Source organism: Oculina patagonica, chromosome 14, assembly GCF_052425735.1.
Source record: "Oculina patagonica isolate OP01 chromosome 14, crgOcupat, whole genome shotgun sequence".
Classification (NCBI taxonomy): domain Eukaryota; kingdom Metazoa; phylum Cnidaria; class Anthozoa; order Scleractinia; family Oculinidae; genus Oculina; species Oculina patagonica.
In genome coordinates, this window is record NC_135771.1 from 5054853 (window position 1) to 5075344 (window position 20492).

General features: G+C 39.1%; 3 protein-coding genes and 1 long non-coding RNA gene across 4 annotated transcripts; 3 read left to right on the top strand and 1 right to left on the bottom strand.

Moving 5' to 3' along the window:
* Positions 1-66: 66 nt before the first annotated feature.
* LOC144638173 (kelch-like protein 20) lies at positions 67-5555 on the top strand. Its single transcript, XM_078497368.1, has 2 exons — positions 67-746; positions 4064-5555. The coding sequence occupies exons 1-2, from the start codon at positions 93-95 to the stop codon at positions 5042-5044; spliced, it is 1635 nt and encodes a 544-aa protein (XP_078353494.1). The 5' UTR covers positions 67-92; the 3' UTR covers positions 5045-5555.
* Positions 5556-7398: 1843 nt separating this feature from the next.
* Positions 7399-8734, top strand: LOC144639389 (adenosine receptor A2a-like). Its single transcript, XM_078498702.1, has one exon. The coding sequence runs from the start codon at positions 7850-7852 to the stop codon at positions 8699-8701; it is 852 nt and encodes a 283-aa protein (XP_078354828.1). The 5' UTR covers positions 7399-7849; the 3' UTR covers positions 8702-8734.
* A 1965-nt stretch (positions 8735-10699) lies between these two features.
* On the bottom strand, positions 10700-13126 carry LOC144638558 (uncharacterized). Its single transcript, XM_078497751.1, has 3 exons — positions 12983-13126; positions 12335-12721; positions 10700-11160 (listed from the first exon to the last, which is right to left on the bottom strand). The coding sequence occupies exons 1-3, from the start codon at positions 13065-13067 to the stop codon at positions 10742-10744; spliced, it is 891 nt and encodes a 296-aa protein (XP_078353877.1). The 5' UTR covers positions 13068-13126; the 3' UTR covers positions 10700-10741.
* A 971-nt stretch (positions 13127-14097) lies between these two features.
* On the top strand, positions 14098-14763 carry LOC144638409 (uncharacterized). The gene is made up of 3 exons (XR_013567944.1): positions 14098-14151; positions 14221-14318; positions 14737-14763. It is a non-coding gene; the product is annotated as an uncharacterized LOC144638409 (long non-coding RNA).
* The last annotated feature ends 5729 nt before the right edge of the window (positions 14764-20492 follow it).

Here is a 20492-nt window from a genome sequence, read left to right on the forward strand (position 1 = left end):
ATTGCGCCTGCGATAAGATAGTCAGCCAACTTTCTAGAAAACACTTTTCCGTCAAGTAATTGTTCTGTACCGTTGAAACGTTTCATTCCAATATGGCCGCTGTAATGGAATCCAGCGACAAGGTGTTAGAGGTTGTTGGAAATCACGAAAAAGAATCATTTTCGGTTTTCCACGAGATGAGAGAATTTGATGAATTATGTGACATCACGCTGAAGGTCAACGGAAAAGAAATCCGCGCCCATCGCGTTGTGTTGGCAGCTTGCAGTCCGTATTTTCGAGCTATGTTGACCACGGGATTTCTTGAGAGCAATTTAGGCACGATAACTTTGCAGGATTGCGAGGAAAACGCCGTTGAGGAACTTGTGGAGTTTTTATACACCTGCAAGTTGAATCTAAACGAATTAAACGTGGAACATGTTCTAGCAGCGGCTGCTCTGTTTCAACTCCAACTGGTCGTTCAAAATTGTGCAGATTTCCTCGGAACTCTTATCAGGATTACGAACTGCCTCGGGATCCAGTCACTGGCGATGCAATATTCCCTGAGTAATCTTGAATCCAAAGTAACAAGCTTCATCAATTGGAATTTCATGGCAGTTTCGCGGGAGAGCGAGTTTGTGCTGATCCCAGCCCAACAACTGAAGAAGATTGTGGGAAATGATCGGCTGCACGTCAAGATGGAGGAGGATGTATTTGAAGCTGTTATCAGGTGGTACAAGTACGATAGAGAAGAAAGGATAAAATGCCACGTATGTTATATATTTTTTTAAAAATTCAACTTTTTTTCCGTAATAATGCCAATCAAAGTATAAACTTAAAGCAAGGGAAGGGGGACTCCTGCCCCCTCATTAGTAGGGGTGTAACAACACATCAAACTATCGATGCGTCGCAATTGTGAGTGTTGCGATAGCGATGCATCGATCGCAAATTCAACTATTGATAACAATCATGATAGTCTTGTTAATTATTAATAGTTACAATAGTTTTTCAAATGGCGTCCCGTAGTACTTTTTCATTGATTAAAAAACGCCTCTATTGTTCTCTGCCGTCCTTTCTCGGCTTTCTGTTCGTTGTTTCAGAATCTGTACTGTATTAGAAGCCATAAAAGTAAACTATACGGACATCGCTCGTCTCCAGGGCCTTATTTGCGTTCAAAATGGTGGTTTGAATATTAACTCCACCCCCATCTTGGAGAAAAAAATGATTACAACGCTATAAAGTCACTAATTACAATACTATCACAATAGTATCGCAATAGTGTCACTACCATCGCAATAGTATTGCAATAGTAATTCGTCTATCGCAATACTACTGCAATAGGAAAAATGACCTCAAAAGACACCCCTACTCATTAGTCAGTGGTGGATCTAGGGAAAAGGGCCAGGGCCCCCACCTTATTTTCAGGTCAAACAAGGCCTGTAGGGCTGAGAAAAAATATTTTCGATAGCGGGCCCCACCTCTTATTCTTGGAGTCTGGATGGTCAGGCCCCCCACCTACCTGAAGGTCTGGATCCGCCACTGTAAGCAGAGGGGGACAGGGGGCCAGGAGCCTGGGAAAATAGGGGCAGGAGGGGTACAGGAAGTGGGAGAAGAGAGGACTGAAAGGGGGATTCCCAAGGTGTCAGGAACTGGGAGAAATTGATAAAAATGGCACAAAGAGACAGGAACCACTTAGGAAAGGGGTGGGAACTGGAACTCAATGGTATGGGAAATGGGAGGTTCAGTACCAGCAGAAGTTGTCTCTCAGCATCGTTTAGTATCAAAAACCTCTTCTGTGCCCAGAGCCCAATGTCCCTCTTAACCAATGTGGCCTTTGTATGAGGAAAAGGTGGCTTTGGTAACACACAATAAAGGAAAGGGGCGGGAACGGGAAGTAAAAGGTACAGAAAGTGGGAGGTTCAGTACCAGTGCCTCTCAGCATCTTTTAGAATCAGAGATCACAAACCACTCATGTCCTGAGAGCCGACTGTCCCTCTCCTTAAGGTCGCGGGGAATACCTACAGCATGAATAAATTCATGAAGGGAAATTTTGCTTGACCTGCATCTTTTAAAACGCTTATTTCTCAGCTATTATGGGTGCGATTTAGCTCAAATTTTACAGAGACATAAAGAAATGATGAAAGATTGTAAATGTCATCTTTTATTTGGTAGATTGCATTTAACGTCGATGTTATAGCCTCGTGAGTGCCACATTGGGAAAAACATGATTTTGTGGCAGAGTTTGCGGAACGAGTAGGAGACAGCACACTGGGATCTTGTCAAAAACTAATCAGTCAATACCTCTAGAGTGTCATAACAGAAGCGGATTTTTTAATTTAAAGTTTGCCAGCAAATTACGGCGGTTTGAGTGCGCAAATTTGAATTTAATGTCTTCTACCTCTTTCTAAAAGCGCTCTTTTAAAGTTCCGCTTCTGTTATGACACACTACAGTACTCATAGTTTATCTATCTGCAGTGGCAAGTCATGAAGTTCTGTATCCGTGCTGTATTCTCTGCCACAAAATTGTCGGAAAAGTCAAAACTTTGAGATTTCCGAAGGTGTCCCGACCTAAATACGATCATTTTGCCAAGGAGAGATGTAATTATGGTAATTATATTCCACGCTTTTATGGCGAGAACAATGCGTTTTTAAATAGGACACGATTGTTTATGCCGAATATTTTTGTGATTACTCTGAGTTGCAGAAATATTCAAATTTAAATGAAAATAAGCTCAAAGACTTCCTACAATCTATATGAACGTATATCGCTAAGTGTTGTTTAAATTGGTTAAAATATCAAAGAAACAGGATTTTTTTACAAATCACGCGCACGCGCCTATATTTTTATATCTCGTAAAGTTGTCGATGTCAGTCGTTGTACTTCGTGCATACGCTTTAAATAAATGCATAATGATGAGCCTAAGCTGTCCCCTGCGACCTTAACCAGTGTGTCCTTTGTGTGAGGAAAAGGTGGCTCTGGGGACACACAATTTTAACAATAGAATTTAAAAATTTTCCAAACCACATTTTCCTTTTGCAAAGGCTTGCAAGCTAAGAGGGTCAGGTTGCTTTGGAGGCGAGAATGATGAAAATTATGTTACTGTCAGGCCTGTAGGAATGAATTTGAAAGTGAGGGGGCCCAAAGGTTATCATGGGTGGTGGTGTATTAGAATAGGCCATAGGTTCATTCCTTAAGGGGTCCGGGGGCATGCTCCCCCCGGAAAATTTTAAAAACTTCGACACGTTCAAATGCGATTTAGTACATTTTTGAACACATTCTAAAAGAGTGAAGCCACAAATTCGCTTTTATTAGAACTTTACGCTTCGAGCAACCAAACAAATACACGTGACAAACAAAACAACTAAGAGCGCACAATGGAAGACACAATGGACCCCTCTAACGTGGATCAAATATTCTAAGTCCCCTTACTGAGATGCAATATGCAGACCGTAAACTCTTCTTTACAGACCGTAAGTTGAAGTTTACAGACCGTTACGGTACGAACTGTACGAAATGAATCCTACATCACGGACCGTTACAATGCGGGTGTATTAGACAACCCTCACTTAATTCTTCTCATTCTTGGAGCATCTTCTGGCAGTAGCAAGTAAATAAATTACCTTTATTTAGACACAGTAGAGCTTAAAGCTGATTTCCAGTCCGTACTGCGCAGACTCAGGGTTTGTTTACGTTTTTGTTTTGAATTCGTTGAAACGTTACACTTCGGTGACAGCATACATGACGGTTTTTTAGTCCGCCATTACAGTTCGTTTCGTTCAAGATTTCCGATGAGCTGAAAAGTCGGTTTGAAATAGCGTCAAGGTTCTTTTACTCGTTATTATTTGTTCTGCAAGGATATCTGGCGTTAATAATGAAGAAAAAGGTAAGTTTGTCGGGGAATTTTTAGTTTTGCTTGTAAACATTCCCTTCGTGTGGGCTCACATAAACATTGCAGCCGAGATTGCGCAGTACGGACTGGAATTCATCTTTAAAGCTAGAAGCTTTATATGGGACTGTGTATTCCCGATCGAATTGGAGTTTGGAAGTGTTGATAATTATTTTCCATCTTTGAATTTTTTTCTACAGGAGATATTTGAGTTGGTTCGATTCCCGTGTATTAAAAAGGAGTATTTAGAGAACGTGGCCTTGAAGGATGAGCTTGTCCTTAGTGAAGAGAACTGGAAGAAGCTGGTAGAAGACGCCGTAACTTTCTTGTCTTCTCCATCAGGCAACAAGATAATAAATGCCACAAAACGAAAACCTCCCAATGTGCTTTATTTGATTGGAGAATTGTCCAGTCGGATTGAGACTTTTGACTTAGACAGCTATAGCTGCAAACCTGTTGCAGGCATGGCGCTTAGGACAGGAAGCGCCGTGGTAATCAATGATGAATTACATGTTGTACTGGGAGGCGGAACGCGCGTGGAAAAGTTTGACTCCAAGCTCAATGCTTGGGTCCAGGTTGGAAATGGGTCGAAAGAAAACGACTGTGCTGTCTGCGAGAGCATAGGTTCTATTTATGTGGTTGGCGGTGGAAAGCGCGCGAAAAGCTTCGACCTCGCCACGCGCACGTGGCACACCCTTCCAAAGATGAGCATGCGTAGAAGCTTTCACAGAGCAGTTGGACTCCTGGGAAAGGTTTACGCCATTGGTGGAGTTACAGTCCCAGGGGACCAAACTGTAGCCTCGGTTGAATGTTTTAATCCAGCGAATAACCGCTGGGAAGCAGTTGAGCCGATGAAGACAGGACGCTTTCGTCACGAGGCTGCAGTTATGAACAATAAAATTTTCGTCGTAGGCGGACTTGATGAGCGAAAAGGCTCTTTAAAGTCCGTAGAAGTTTTTGATCCAGTGGCAAACACGTGGAGTCTCATTGCTTCAGTGAACCACCCGCGCCGTGACTTCGGTCTGGGAGTTATTGAGGATATGATGTTTGTGTTTGGAGGCGGAGGAACAAATACCATCGAATGTTATGACAGCAATTCTAATGAGTGGAGCATTGTTGGAAGTCTAGCGATGAGATGGAACACTTTCCGTTGCGTATTGTGTCCTTTCTTTCAGATTTAACGAAACAAAAAACACTTGAAGAGGAAAAAAAATTGAGTTGTCTGCTCTGGTTGAGAAATGTTTGAGCCCGCGGTTCTCGACAGCGATGTTGCCAGGCAACAAATAGAAATAAGGGTTATAACTATAACGTCGACACCAAAGGCAACATTTAACTGAATTTAAATTTCACTTAGTATCTCGCAATTATATATCCATTAAGTTTGTTTTGCGATGTCACAGCTGTCTTACAACTAAATATGTGAAGACAACGTTTAAGTTCAAATAATTACATCAGAAGAACTCCGTCCAAATTCTAACTCGCAGAACTAGCGGTTTTGTGAGGTTATCAAGAAGTGTACAATTAATCACATGTACAGCAGCCCTTCTCGTTGCCATGGTTTTGCTTAACCTACGTTAGACCTAGCTAAAGCATATGTCACCGACGATTCATTTTGTGTTCTAGTAAATGTGTAAATTCAAATAAATGTATTTTTTTATTCAAAATAAATGATAGCAATCAGTAAAGGAGGTGACGGTAGATGGCCCAGTAATATTCATGTCATTTGATATGATTCTGTGAATTCTAAAAATTCGTAATACTTTCCTATTTTGATCAATCTGTTTCTCCTTTACCGCACTCTCCATATTCCAATTTTTTTTAACCCCAGACTTCCAGACAACGAGCATGGTCCTCTCTCTTCTCAACGCTATATAAAGGGTTTCAACTCCCTTTTGCTACATGTAGGGTTCCTTCTGCGGCGGAAGCGATTTTATGGAAACCAACTGCAACACTTTCCAGATTATTACCGGTATATAATTCTTCAATATCCTGACGAGTAGCCTTTAGACTATGAATTACAGCTTGTGAAAGACTTCATCCTAGCTGTCGGTTCCATGAAAATTGATGTCCAGAATCAAACGGAAAAGAAGGGTTAATGAAGTGCGTTATCGATGTCGCGAAATATTTAGATTTGTAACAAGCTTTATTTGCGCAAAAACTCACTAGGGTACTAGACTATCTTCATTTGCGCGTCTCTATTTTTGCACTCGATGAGGTGGCTGCCACAAAATTTTAATTTTACATATCACATTAAATGCTCAAAGGAAAGATACTTTGCATAAAGTTTAAATAGATTATTTTAAGGTAATGTACACTTTTCACCTGTTCCTTTGGTGAAATCAATTAGATGCGAAAAGGAAAACATTTCATTTTAAAGCACTGCTGAGCTATTTGGCAGCAACTAAAATGTGAACCATAAGTTTACATAGTAGACCCAAAAAATTCTTCCGAAAATAGAGCCCTTGGGCTTGAATTTAGAAAGATATATTACAGTTGAATCCCGATAACTGGAACCGTCAATAACTCAAACCTCCCGCTATCTCGAACCATTTTCGATTCCACGCCAGGTCATTTTTCACTCATTTTACCATCAATATCTCGAACTCCCGAACCTTTTTCGATTTCCCTTGAAGGTTCGAGTTATCGGGATTCAACTGTACCTTATTGTTACGTATTTTGACGGGAACTTAATTTCGCGAAAATGGAACGGGTAAATTTCGCGGGACTGACTTGATTTACGCCATTTGGCCGAAAAATACGTTTGAGACATAAAAAGTACAATAAAAACGTTAAGAATAAATTTTCGCGGATCTTTAATTTCGCTTTAACAATAAGGACTTTTCCAAATATAAGCCATAAGGTCCCTATTGAAAAGCTTGTTTCGTATTTTAAGTCGTTATAGATTATGCCCAGAGGTCTCCAATGTTTGTTTCACGACTGTAGGACTTGTTTTGAGCTTCATATCATTACGTTAAAGAACGTTTTGCCATATGGTATTCTTGTAAGCACCCAGAAAAACATTTCCAGACACAGTATCCTGTCCAGCTAGAGACCCAAAGAGTTTTGAAACGCAAATTTCCATCCGAAACCTGTTTAGTCCCTCGTATATAAGCTCTCTCCGCCCATCTAAAAGTGGAGTTGAGCAAATTAAATCCCAGAGCTTTTCATAGTATTACTGTAAAAAGAAATTTCATTTCTATGTTCATTATGCTGCCAATTTCGTTTGTTGGACATCGTCCATTTGCTTGCTTCGTTTTTAGCTTTGTTACGAATTTTTCACTGGCCCGCTGTACAGCTAAACAAAATTGACTTCTTTGTTTTATCAACGCTGTTATTACTTTACTCATTTTTTTGTCATTGTTTTTTTTTTTTTCAATATTTCGGTGTACGCGTAAATTGAATTCGCTGTGTGGGGAATAAAAAAAACGAATATTTTATTCATATCACCGTATTTTGACTACATTATTTCTTTAGTTAAAACACTAAAAACATAGGCCATTAATCACTGAAAATGTGAAATGCATAAAAGCAATAATTAAGTAAGCAAATTTCATATTGACGAATGATCGTTGAGGTTTATCACTTAGCCTGTCAAAGCAAATGAATCGTCTTTTGTGATTCCGACAGATGATTTTCTTTGAAGCTTCCGACCTATACATAGACACAAAATAATAAAGTTACCGACGCTGTTTGTTTTCAATTTACCTGGCAAATCCAATAGTTAACAATAGCCAAGCCGCAATATTAAAATTTCATTGGGGATTTCCTGCCAGGTCGATATTCATTTACCGAAAAAGAAAACATAAATTAATAATTGGGACTGCCAAAGGAGACTAACTAAATCGTACAATTTTCGTGGATAATAGTATTTGCTTACTGGATGTTGTACGAAAATTTGAAGCCAGGTGCGGCATCCCCACTACAAGGCATCGTGTTTTCCAGTGTAATTAAAAATTTACTCTATTTGGACTTCTGTACAACTTAACATGTCCGTGTGGTTTTGGATCATTTGCTGGATCATTTCTACCATCGCAATTGTTGGAAATGGAACTGTAATTTATGTCGTCTTAACAAGAGAAACGCTTCGAACAACGGCGAACATTTTTATATCATCCTTGGCGTTCTCCGACCTGGGCGTCGGGTTTTGTGCTATTCCGGGTTCGTATTTTGCAGAGCATTTATCAAACGAGTCGGCAATGGAAGGGATTGACTATCTACACTCTATCTTCTTTACCGCTTCGGTGCTTAACCTATGTATGATGACAGTCGATCGCTACATCGCTATCGCTTTTCCATACAAGTATCTATCACTTATGACTCGTGGACGCGTGGCCTTCCTAGTATCTTTCTCCTGGTTGATACCTATTTTAACAAGTTTAACACCATTGCTGTGGATAACAGCCGACCAGGAACAAGCTGAAAAAGCAAATAGTATTTTCTACCCAACTATATCTCTCTTTTTTGTTTTGACTTCGTATGTAATCCTTATACCAGCTACACTACACGTTTATCTCATCACAAGAAGACACTTCCATCGCATAACCGCTGTAAATCAACAGCTCAAATTTAACCACGGACGACTTCAGATAAGCTTCCGTGCTATGGACACGTCGTCTTCCAAGTTGCTCATGATCGCTGCCATTGTGTTTATATTTTGCTACTCGGCACAACTCTCACAAGAAATATGCGACCTTTGTGCTGACTGTTCGTCTTTTCCAGACCTTACTGTATTTTTACTGTTGCTTAACTCCGCGATAAACCCGTTTGTCTACGCTATACATAAGAGGGACATCAAAAGAGAGTTAAAATGTTTATTTGAATCTTGCTGCAGTTATTGACTTTGGTTGTCCACCTGCTGGTAAATAAATATGATATTGCATGGTTGCGAAAAAATACGAAGTTTATTTTTAAGTGACAATTGCTAATGAAGGAGATGTTGTTTCTTCTTATAAAATATGGAGAACGTTACATCTTTACGCCAACTGGCAATATTTGTAAATATTCTGTTAATTATTTGTCCGTCCTTGGATTTAAAATTGCTGCATGGAGTTACCAAATTGCCATGACAACAGCTTACGAAGCACACTGACGTCATAAAAGGAATCAAAGTAAATGTTATGATTTCATGGTGGCAAATTAGCGGCCAAGAATGATTTTACCAGAAATTAAATTGCCTTCGATGCAGCCTAGACTACAAGCCGTTGCTGTTTTACTTAATAGGTCGTCAATTAAGGCAAGAAAAGAAAAACCGAGGGGAAATGGGGCAGACTTATTTCTTTACTTGCTCGACTATCTCAACCTTGTCCCAAGGGTTTTATATCGGCGTTGCTTGTCAAGATGGCCGCTGGTCCTTTAAGCCTGGTTTTCACTAGCGACGCAAGCACAAACACAAGCATAAGCGCAATCACGCAAAAAGGACAAATTTTGATCCTTGTTCTTGTGCTTGCCGAAAGCACAAGCAAAAAACTGCAATGCACTTGTGCTTTTGTTTGAGTCGAAGCCGTTTTCACTGTGAAATAAGAAATGTTATATATCTAAAAATAGTGCAAATGAGAATATAACTACCAACAGGCTCAGAAAACATCAGCGTGTTCTGAGAGAAATAGAGGGAATCTAGGCGAAGTTTTCGTTTTATGTAAGAGTTTTAGGAACACCGGCTGTTTTAGAAAGTGTTTTAGGAAAGTCGTCCGCCATTTCGGTTTGTTTGTCTGAGTCTGAGTCGTTTAATAAATTCTTAAAACGCCACGGCGCATTAATTGAAAAATATGGCGCTTCGATAAGTGAGTTAAGTTCGGTAGATTTCATTGTTAAAAATCATAGAAGTATCCTTTGCTTGTTGGTAGTTTTTATATCTTTTTAATAATCCTGGTTCAGGGGGCCCCCCTGTCTTAGTTTCTCTGTTCACGCACTGTTTCATCTCACTATTATGTAGGTGCGCGCGCTAGTCTTGTGCTCGTGATATCATGCGCGCGCTTTGTTTAATTTTATTTGAGGTGTGCGCTTAGTTCTTAATTCAGTAACGGTTTGTTCTGCAATTGGTATAAGATTTAATGGAGCCGAAACCAATTGTGGAATTGTACGCATTTTAGGAATCCTACTGATGAACGGTTATGGCAATTAGATATTTTCAGGAGCGTCATTACGTTCATGGTCTGTCCCCTTAGAATTAAATGTATGAGTCGTGACGTCAATCGCGCGCTTTGCTGATTTCTTTCAGTCTCTACTTAGAACGGTCGTGACTAAAATGGATAGTCCAAAATCATAAATCCGCTTGGAGACTGGAACTCATTTCTGCATATTGTGCTACCCTTACCAAGAAAAGCTAACCGCAAGCAAACCGGAGTCGAACTAAAAGCGCAAGCAAACCAGACTACAAGTAACCGCAAGCACAACTGCAGTGCTTGGGTTCCAGTCTCCCAGCAGATTTCTGTTTTAAATAAATACCAATACAAAATTTGGGGCATCCATTAGCAATCCCTTGAAAAACAACCCCAAGAGCTCCCGTGGCGGATAAAGGGGAGGGGCCCGGCCCCACCCTTAGCCCCCCCCCCTTATTTTAAGAACAAATAGAGGCCCGAAAGGGCCGAAAAAAAAGTTCTTTCGAGAGCGCCCCCCCCTTATTCTAGGGTCTGGATGATCACCCCCTCCCCCCCCCCCATCTGAAGGTCTGGATTCGCCATTGATAGATGAAGTCTTCGTTGAATCTCACCAATTGATGAAATATTGTGTTGATGAACCACGACATTCTCATAACGTTCATTATAAGAAATGGGTGTCAATATGTAAGGAGTATTTATATTTTAAATCTTAGTAAAAAAAACTAAGCAAAGTGACGCAGCAGTTCGAACAAACGCTCTTTATTGACATTTATTGCTATTCTATCCCGACTTCTTTTTCTTGCTTAACTTCTTGGCACTTTTGTCCCGAGACGCCGACACACTTTGATATATCGATACGGCGTTGTTATCCTCTGAACCACAACACCCGAAGCCATCACAGGCTTCACCCTCCTCACCGATATTCCCGGGGCACTGGGTGTCGCATTGATCATTCGCCAGCTTATCGGAGGGAAGGTTGTTCAAACACAGGCAGCGGTCAGCAACGGTGGCAGCATAGGTGATGTCTCTCTCCTCACAGTAATCTAAGCAGACGGCATTGCCGTTATGAGGATCGTTTCGACTCTCTGCTGGATCAGCTCCACTCACTGTGAAGCAACCTTTGTGAACGATAATGTTTCCAAAGCTTCCAAAGTTTCCAAAGTCCCCGCTTAAGGTCACGTGATCATCCGAATGGCGATCTTGAGGAAGTTGAAAAAAATTTGAATTCAAAGTAAAAAATTCATTCTAATATAACCATAGGATATTTATAAATGGTTGTTTGCAAAGGGGGCTTGAACACTCTATCATAGAGTTTTCTAAGTTTTCAGCTCACAATGATTGTGAGCTGAAAACTTAAAATATGCCACGATGAAATAATCATTTGCTCAGTTAGAAAACATAGCAAAAAAATAGTAAATAATAAAGATGGTAAATTTTAAGCTCGGTGATAAATAATATAGATGAAGTATTCAACATGACACGAGCATGGGACAAAGAAAAATTCTGAGTCCCCGACGGGAATCGAACCCATGGCCTCCCAGAATACCGGTTGGGCGCTCTAACCAACTGAGCTACGAGAGACTCGCTGTGAGCTGGGTCATTTTACTTGGTTGATAAGTGACACGCGTCCTGCATACTGCTAGGATCAGCAATGTCGAATTCATCAAGTTTGTAGTAAATAATAAAGATGGATAAGTAGTTTCTGACCACTTTTTGAAATAAATTCGATTCTGACGGCGCGACACAACTCAGGTCTCCGTGATTACATTGTTTAAATTGGTAAGTGTTTTAGTCTTATTCTTCAAATGATAAAATCGGCCGTTTGATTCACTGACGTAGTCCTTACAAATTCAACTTTAGGATGTTAAGAAACACGAAGGTTCACGGACAACACATCTTGAAAAAATTGGCAAGTTTTTTTAAGTTTCTCATTCGTAATCCGTCTTAATCTTCGTCAGTCGAAATCATCCTTGGTTATTATTGGCTTTTTATTTCTTCGTTGGTGTTTTTCTACCTTTAATAGAAAACTATTATTTTGAGGTTTCCTTCAATTTGAAAGTAATCAGAAGAATGACTTAAAATGCCATGACATAGCTCCTTTAAAACTGGCGAAGAGCTCTAATATAAATGAATTGAGGAAAAATCTTGGATTTAAGACATGGAGGGAGGCAGAGGTCAATGCCAGAGACAGAGTGGGGGAGACGGATCAATGACCCCATTCCCCGCGAGGAAAAATTAAATAAATCGATGATGACGTTGTAACATCGAACAACAGTCTAAATAAAGCTGCAAAGTTGAAATATATAATTGCAAAGTGCTTAGAACCTTCGTGTTTCTCAGAACGTTGTTAATTAAAACTCGCAACCCGTTTACCTTTCTTATCGGCGTTTCTGTGTGGAACTAGTTTTATCGTCTGAATCACCGTCACCGCATTGTTTTTCACAGAACCGCAGCAATCAATTTCCTTACAAGATTTTCCTTCAGCCTGTACTGGGTTTGGACATTCAGTTTTACATTTGTCTTTAGGAAGGCGTCGCGTGGGACGATTCTTTAAACAGAGACATCGCTCGCCAATGGTAGCAGAATAGTTCGTCGCTGCCTCGTGGCAAAAGTCACTGCACACGTTGTTGTTATTCTGGGGGCCGGTCCTTTCTTCTGCTGGTTTTCCGCTCAATTCAAAGCAGCCTTCGTAGAGTAAAAACTGTCCCCAGTTTACAGGGACGTGATGACTTGACTGCTCCTTCTTTTCAGAGGGATGACCTGAAATAACCAAAAATTCAAATAAGCAATTTTTACCCTGAAAATGAATATGGACGAAAAATTCATATACAGTTGAATCCCGATAACTCGAACGCTCAAGTGAAATCGAAAAAGGTTCGAGATATCGGGAGTTCACCGGAGTTATCGAAGGTAAAATAAGTGAGAAAACGACCTGGAGGGGAATCAAAAAAGGTTCGAGTTAGCGGGAGCTAGGTTCGACTTATTGAGGGTTCGATTATCGAGATTCAACTATATGTGTACCTTTCTTTCCATGGACGAGATTCCCACAACCAAATAACAACAAATTTAAGGCCAAAAATAGCATATGGAACTGTGAAACCATCATTTTGAACTCTAGGACAGTTGATCTTTTCTCTTTGTGTGTGAAGATAAAGTTGACTGGTGAATTGCGAGAAGTCTTTGTAATGAGAATTATTTTGCTATTATCACCCTTTCATACCTTATTTTGTTACCAGCAAACAATATGACAGAGATATGAACAATTAATACAAGAATAATGCAAATAACAGGTTGTATTTTGTGTAGTTGTCACAGGAGTATTACAGTAAGTTATGAATCTGACTTGTTTCTTTGTTCGTCTTTAATTTATTTTATTGTGTGCGACGGGTTTTGTTTCGTCTGTCAGATTTTCAAGTAATGCAGTCGAACCTCCCGTAAACAGAGTCTGAAACACGGCTGGAACCTTTTAAAATTGCCTTTTAATATTGCAGCAGTTGTCTGAAGGTTGCATTTTGCGTTGCCTTCCGCTCTCCCAATTTCTATCAGATTCTCCCGATTTATCATGAAATTCTGAAAACAAGGAAAAAAATGCTAATCTTTATTACTTTTTGTGCGATCTGAGTGTAACAACAGTAAAGAAAAAACCAAAAATGTCTGTGTAAAGAATGAAGACCTTATAGAGTAACTCAGAAGTGATATCAAAATTCCGGAAATGGCACTTTAGAGAACCTAAATTTGCAAAATTTTTCCGGGGAAACATGCCCCCAGACCCCCCTAGAGGCTTGCACCTTCAGCGTAAAAATACTCCCTATTTTCCTTCGAAGAGGGTTGGAATCTCTAATGTCATGTGGAGATCCTGATTCCTCCTGTTTGTGTCCAAGTCAAATGGTTGCTTAACAGAACCTAAAAACCATCATATCAGCCCTAAAAGTGATCGCTGTCGCCTACAAGTTAGAAGTTCTTAGGACAGGAATCCGACTGTAACGTCTGATTTGACAAGCAAAATTTTGGTGTTTTGGGAAAAGCGGCGATTTACACCGTACAGTGGGGTTGGGGGTGGGGTGGCTGGGGTGCTCGTGCCCAGATCTCACACGTTCCTCCAGCGCGCGTGCTGCACTCTGGGAAGTGTCGAAGCAAACATGGGAAAATGGCGGAAAGTTTGAAGCGAGCACGAGGCAACTTGGTGTTAGGTGAGGTCCGCATTAGACTGCAGGTGAATGATTTGTTCGTTTGGTAACTTTTAACTTCTTACTTGTTAGATGGGTAAAGAAAAAACACAGCTCCTTCTGGTGATGAGCAGCTGGGTGACATGGCGGAAATTTCAAGCAAACACGAGGACAATAATTGTGAACTTTAGGTCAGTCTGAAACGTTGTTTTCCAGAACGCTATTTAATAAGTTTAATCCAATGGATAAAGAGGCATATATCTACAGTAAAAAGGAAAGAATAATACGAACTTTAACTTGAAACAAAGGGAAGGACTATTATTATTTTTTGAGGGGGGTGGGGGGGGGGGGCAGTGTTGGGCAGTGTTAATGTTTTTTCCCATGGTTCTCATTGCATTGTAGCCTTTTCTTTCTTTCTTTCTTTCTTTTTTTGTGCAGGAATTTTCTTTTTTGGGAAATAGCCCTTATCATGGTTTTCGATGCCATCTTGACCAGTAGGCAAAGCGGTTAGGCATTACAGTGTTTGTATGGGAATCCAACGGCATTCTATTAGGCCTGAGCACAGTATCACTGACAATTGTGTCTAAATTTTTTTATTTCTTTTTTTAGCAGGTGGAGACAAACTGAAGTACTTCAAGAAAACACAAGAAGAGGACATCGTGCATTCAGTAGCTTATTCTAGATTGATGATTTTATTGCAATCCAGGACCCAGGTAAACACTTGTGTTCTTATGCATTGATCAAATCAAAACTTAACCTGGCTCCTTGGGGGAATCCCCCTAGGGCACCAAAACAACAAAACTTTCAACAAAACTGGTTCCCTAAAGTCATAAAGAACAAAACTAATGCCTGGCCCGTAGCCATCACTTCCCTATATCTTGCAAACAACATTTGAAAGCTCGGCAAACTGACACAAATTTCACTAAACATAGATGGATTGAAAACCACTTCCCAAAATTCTTAACTGAAACAGCAACATCCAATGTTGGTCAATCAAGTCATGATGACCAGAGACTCAAAACAATCTACTGACCTACATTTGTATCACTTGATCTGAAGATTGCTTCCAGTTTGGTAGTCACAAATGACAACAAAATTAATTTTCTCTTGCCTACTCTTCCTGGGCAAACACACTAACTAGTGAACTACTGAAACAGTTGATTTCAAATTACTGTTTTTACTTTTGTTTATCGCAAATCAAAATCTTATATGTTCACTGTCAGGGAAATTTCAGGGATTTTTTGACTTTGTGGGTGGCAACAAGACAGCCTTTTTTTCCTTCGGAGCATCTCTAAACTAAGCAGAGTAACTTGTTCCCCTGTCCCAGGTTTGCCCAGGTTTAGAAGTTTTGAATTGATCATTGCATTGTATGATGTAAACCAAGTTCTGCTTTAGATTTTGCAAGACCACAGACATGGTATTAAATTTGAAATTATTTTAAAATATAATTGGTTCCTAAGTAAATTGACTAAGGTTTGCAACAATTAACAAAATGGAAGTGGATAACACGTTTCTCCTTTTTTGTATTCTATAAATTAAACATGTTACTGTATTTCCTCTGTTCAACCTCTGAGGGACTTATTACAAATAAATTTTTGGTCACCCTCAGCTGATACCCAAGGGAAGCTTTTCAGAAGAAGGTCTATTAGATGGAAGCCCAGGGGGTTCACTTCTGTTTTACACTCATTAATTTGTGCAACCCTGAAATAGGGAAGGGTTGCGAGTTAGAAGGGAGTCTTAAATTAAATATTTCTGAGTCAAAGTTCTGTAATGACACAAAATATACATGTACCACTGTTTGATACCCAGGGGGGGGGGGGGGGGGTACTCCAGCTTGTTAATGACAGGAATGATCGAAGGATTTTTTTGGGTTTGAAATTTTCGATTCCGGGACTTTTTTGGGTTGGAAAATTCGGCAAGTATTTTTTTGGGTGACTTGATTTAGATAGGAGATTTTTTGGGTATTAAAAACGAACTAAAGTGCCTTGGCGTGGCCTTGGCGTATTTATGGTGTGATGAATAAACAAAACAAGCTTTCTTTGTGTTATGTTATTGCCCCTCCTGGCAATTTAGGGCTAATTTGACAAGGGATTTTTTGGGGGTTTATTTTTGGTCCAGGGATTTTTTTGGGTAATGTCGGAAGACTTAGGGATTTTTTTGGGTCTTGAGTTTTGCCTCCATTCGATCATCCCCGTAATTTACAAGCCGGAGTACCCCCCCCCCCCCCCTGGGGTTTGATATCAATAAAACATCAACAAAATTAATGTTCAAATCAAAAGCAAAAAAAAAGACATTGAGATGAAAAACAGTTTGGGGGAGGGGGAAGGGGTTTGTCTATAGACACTTATTGTCTATTTAAATAGTACAACTGAAAATTTTCTTAAAGTGTATATGACATGAAAAATATTTTCTGCTTATTTGAAAGGCCTTTCGAAATACAGAAGAATGGCGTTTTTCTTTTCGAAATATCTTTTTTCGTTTCAGAGACATGACGTTTTTGTATTATGCAAATTAGATCAGTGATGACGTCATAAGATTTGACTCTAAAAAATGGTAAAATACTGAATAAAAAATATCTCTAGAAATATTGAAGCAGTGTTCTTGAAACTTTGCACCGCAAATGTGCATCACAAAAGGAACAAAATGACACCCTTAGTATTGTTGCCATAGCAACTCTTTCAACTCCAGTCTCTCTCTGTCAAAAAGACAAACATCCCCATATCTGACCTCTAAAGTGATACAAAGGGTCCTGCTTAGAACAGACATAGTTCCCATATTGTCTTAATTCCCACCATCGGTTTGGCTGCACTAGATGGTTCTTGGTTTAAGACAAAAACTGGGAATTTCAGTTTTTATTGAGACAGCACCAGCGGCAAAACTGTTGTCATGGCAACAGCCCTAAGAGTGTCATTTTGTTTCTTTTGTGATGTACATTTGTGGTGCCAAGTTCCAAGAACACTGCTTTAATAGTTTTAGAGATATTGTTTATTCAGTATTTTACCATTTTTAAGAGTCAAATCTTATGACGTCATCACTGATCTAATTTGCATAATACAAAAACATCAGTATCTCTGAAACGAAAAAAGATACTTTGAAAAGAAGAACGCCATTATTCTGTATTTTGAAAGGCCTTTCAAATAAGCAGAAAATATTTTTCATGTCATATACACTTTAACACGATTACCCCCTATTTCGGCAAAAATGGGAATTCCATGCATGACGGTGTGAGTTTTGGATAATGGATAAGTCCTGAGTGGTATTCCCTGTCAACATGTGCCCTAACACAACCTCCCCTCATTTAAGCCAAGACTGCAATTTCCAAGATGAGAACACTAGATGGGGAAGTGGGTAATAGTTTTAGGGGAAGGGGGAGAGGGTAGGCTTATTTACATGATTGTTCATAGTTTGAATGTTGAAGGAATGAGGTTGTGGGAACCCAGGAGTAAAGGTGGTCCACGGGAGGTGGGATATAGGGGCTATTAGGGAGAGGGATTCTAAAGCCCGTGGAAACTAATAATAATTAATTGGAAGAGTGAGAAAAGTTCTATACTATTTTGTAACAGAAAAAGCGTAGTGGCAGAAACCTGAAAGGAATTGGCAGAAATAGTGAATTAAAGTAGAAAAAGGGAAGTTAAGAACCCCCCCCCCCCTCCCCTGAAAAATATTCTGGCTTAGGGTTTTGGCGGGTGTGCAGGTGGGTGACTTAAAAAGATAGGAGGTTACATTGTTTTTAATATTTTAATGGAAGTTTGGCTGGATTTCCATGTTGATACAGTCCCCCACTATTGTGTACACCATCTGCAAAATCCTCTCCGCCTGATCAGAATTCCTGAAGGGTTCTGCAGCCCTGGAAATTTATCTGCATGCAGGTAAAATTAGTTGGATGGCAGGGTTCTAAATAAAATCACAGCTTTTAGCCTGAATTTGAAGGCTTTTTTGTCAAGGCTGATTTTTTTCCTGGCTGTCAAACAAGTTTTTGATTGCCATACATTTCGAGGGACACAATCCATATGCATACATGACGTACCCAATGCATAAAGGTTTGCAATGCATTGTAGGGCGATTTCAAAGAAAGTCGGCCATTTGAACTCTGGATGGGTGTGGTGGGTTGAAAAAGGGGGCTAAATGGAGGAAATACAGTAATTTTGGTTTTAAAAACTCTTTCAGTAAAGCAGATAAATTTTTGTTTTAGGCATTCATGTCAACTGCCTTGTCGTTTATTTTAGAAAGATTACTAACTGTTTACTAAATTTTTCAATATAATAAACAACAACTACTTTGTTTTGTAGTCTTTTGAATTGACTTACTGAGAATAAAAACTTTGCTGATCAAACAAGTAAACCAAGCAACAAATTATGTTTTGCTTCTTTAATATGCATGTTTGTCAACATGCAATTTTTTAAATTTTTAAATTTTTTAAATTTCTTTTTCAATTTTTTTTTTTGATGGCGCTTTGCATGTCTGTGGTACTTGTAGTTACTATACAGTGGCCCAGGTGTACAGTTTCTCTCAATTATTCAACACCTATCTATTCAACGTAAGTTTCAAAAAGAAAAGTTTTTTTAATTTTGCCAAAGGAACAAAAATTTGGGGATGCTTTTTGACTGCACTTTTTGACTGCTGTTTTGTCAATCAATCAATCACTCAATCAATCAATCAATTATCCAATCAATCAATCAATCAATCAATCAATCAATCAATCAATAAAAATGATCAATCAGTCAGTGAAAAATGTTAAAAAACTTGAATGCCAAAGATACTTTTTGACAGTACAACATAATGCTGTCAATCAATCAATCAATCCAATATATAATAGAATCAATCAATTAATCAGTCAATTGTTCAGTCAATCAGTCAGTAAATCGACTAATCAATCAATTAATCAGTCAATTGCTTAATCAATCAATCAATCAATCAATCAATCATAAATCAATGTAGCATGTCAAAAAACTTTATATTCATTACACCTTATTTGACAATTTGGTATACTAAAATGGTTTCTATACTAGAACTCGTGAAAGTTTGAAGAAAATCTGATGTTTTTTAGTTTAGTCTGCTTGAAAGGAATACGGGCCACTGTATAATTTTGTAGTATAGGTACAGGGAAATCACAGCTGAAATGCAATGTCTGTTATTTTAAACACTCAAACACAAGGACGCATATTTTAAGAGTGTTACTGAAGTCTTTACTAAAATTGGAAACAATTAAATCTCTTATTCATATTTGCAGATTGTCTTGAAATACTAAAATTCGAGAAATTTTTGTAGATTTAAAATTACAAACAATTAAAATTTTGCATCTACTCTCGTGTCGGTCTTTTTATAACTTCATTTGAAATGCGTCTTTGTGTTTAATACCTCATGTCGTTTTTGTATTTGTAAGGTACAAAGTGTGCTCAGTTGCTCAGTTTGAGAGTTTTTTCCTTGGATTACAATTTTTTGGACGCAAACTTAAAAGTCAAACAATTCTCATTGTCAGATAGGAAGCCAAAAGGCAATTTGAATATTTACTCGTGTGCGCGTTTTTATTGAATTTGCATTTCTATGCACGCCTAAATTTGTATCGCGTTTTTTTGTAATGTTTATTTTCAAGTAGAAGCAATACGTTTTCAAGCGCATTCACACAAATTCAGGATTTTCAAAATTGCTTGTGCTTACACATCAAACGTTTTAACTATTTTAGCGCAGTTCACGCTGTTATGCCTTTTACGTTTATCAATCGCCTTGCCGATTTATTTATTCAGCCAAAATTCAGCATGCAGAGAACAGCCTTATTTATAGGCGTTGTGTGACAATTTAGTTCGCGAAATTTGAATACGGAAAGGGTAAATTTATTTTAAAACTCGACTTCTTGAGCAACTCAGTACAGATTGTAGCTTGTAAATATTTCTTTGAAGAAAAAACGCGGTAGAGGTACAGTGAGAGTTTTAGGGCAGACATTGTTTACTTTAGTGGTGGTTTTCATTGAAGCAGAACTTGGTTTGAGTCCTGTTATACAGTGTAATCTTTCATGCAGCTTGTTTCGCAGTTTTGTCGAAGGTGGCGTGACAAGTGCGTTACGTGAAACATTGCGTCGTGTGGCATACCGTGCGACGGACAAAATTCTTGCGGAACATTTCACTTCGGCGGTTTCAGAAAGTCAGAACTTAGTTCTACTTTTTTTTCTGCCGTTAAAGCGTCTTGTTCCGCAGCGATTTGTCTGTTTTAAGGTGTTACACGACGTGTTGCTTCATAAAACTTGTCACGCCGTTTTCGAGAAGATTGCGGGACAAGTTGCGGGACAGATTACACTGTGGAGGACTTTAGTCATGAACACAAGTGTTTACCTGGTTAGTTATGGTGGATTGCTGGTAGAAACGACAACA

What these genes read in the sequence shown, in the direction of transcription:
- LOC144638173 (XM_078497368.1), top strand. Translation starts at nt 93, where the DNA reads ATGGCCGCTGTAATGGAATCCAGCGACAAGGTGTTAGAGGTTGTTGGA. An exon ending in AAGAAAGGATAAAATGCCAC is followed by an intron (nt 747 to 4,063) that starts GTATGTTATATA and finishes TTTTTTCTACAG; the next exon opens with GAGATATTTGAGTTGGTTCG.
- LOC144639389 (XM_078498702.1), top strand. Translation starts at nt 7,850, where the DNA reads ATGTCCGTGTGGTTTTGGATCATTTGCTGGATCATTTCTACCATCGCA.
- LOC144638558 (XM_078497751.1), bottom strand. Translation starts at nt 13,067, where the DNA reads ATGATGGTTTCACAGTTCCATATGCTATTTTTGGCCTTAAATTTGTTG. An exon ending in TCTCGTCCATGGAAAGAAAG is followed by an intron (nt 12,722 to 12,982) that starts GTACACATATAG and finishes TGGTTATTTCAG; the next exon opens with GTCATCCCTCTGAAAAGAAG. An exon ending in CAGAAACGCCGATAAGAAAG is followed by an intron (nt 11,161 to 12,334) that starts GTAAACGGGTTG and finishes AACTTCCTCAAG; the next exon opens with ATCGCCATTCGGATGATCAC.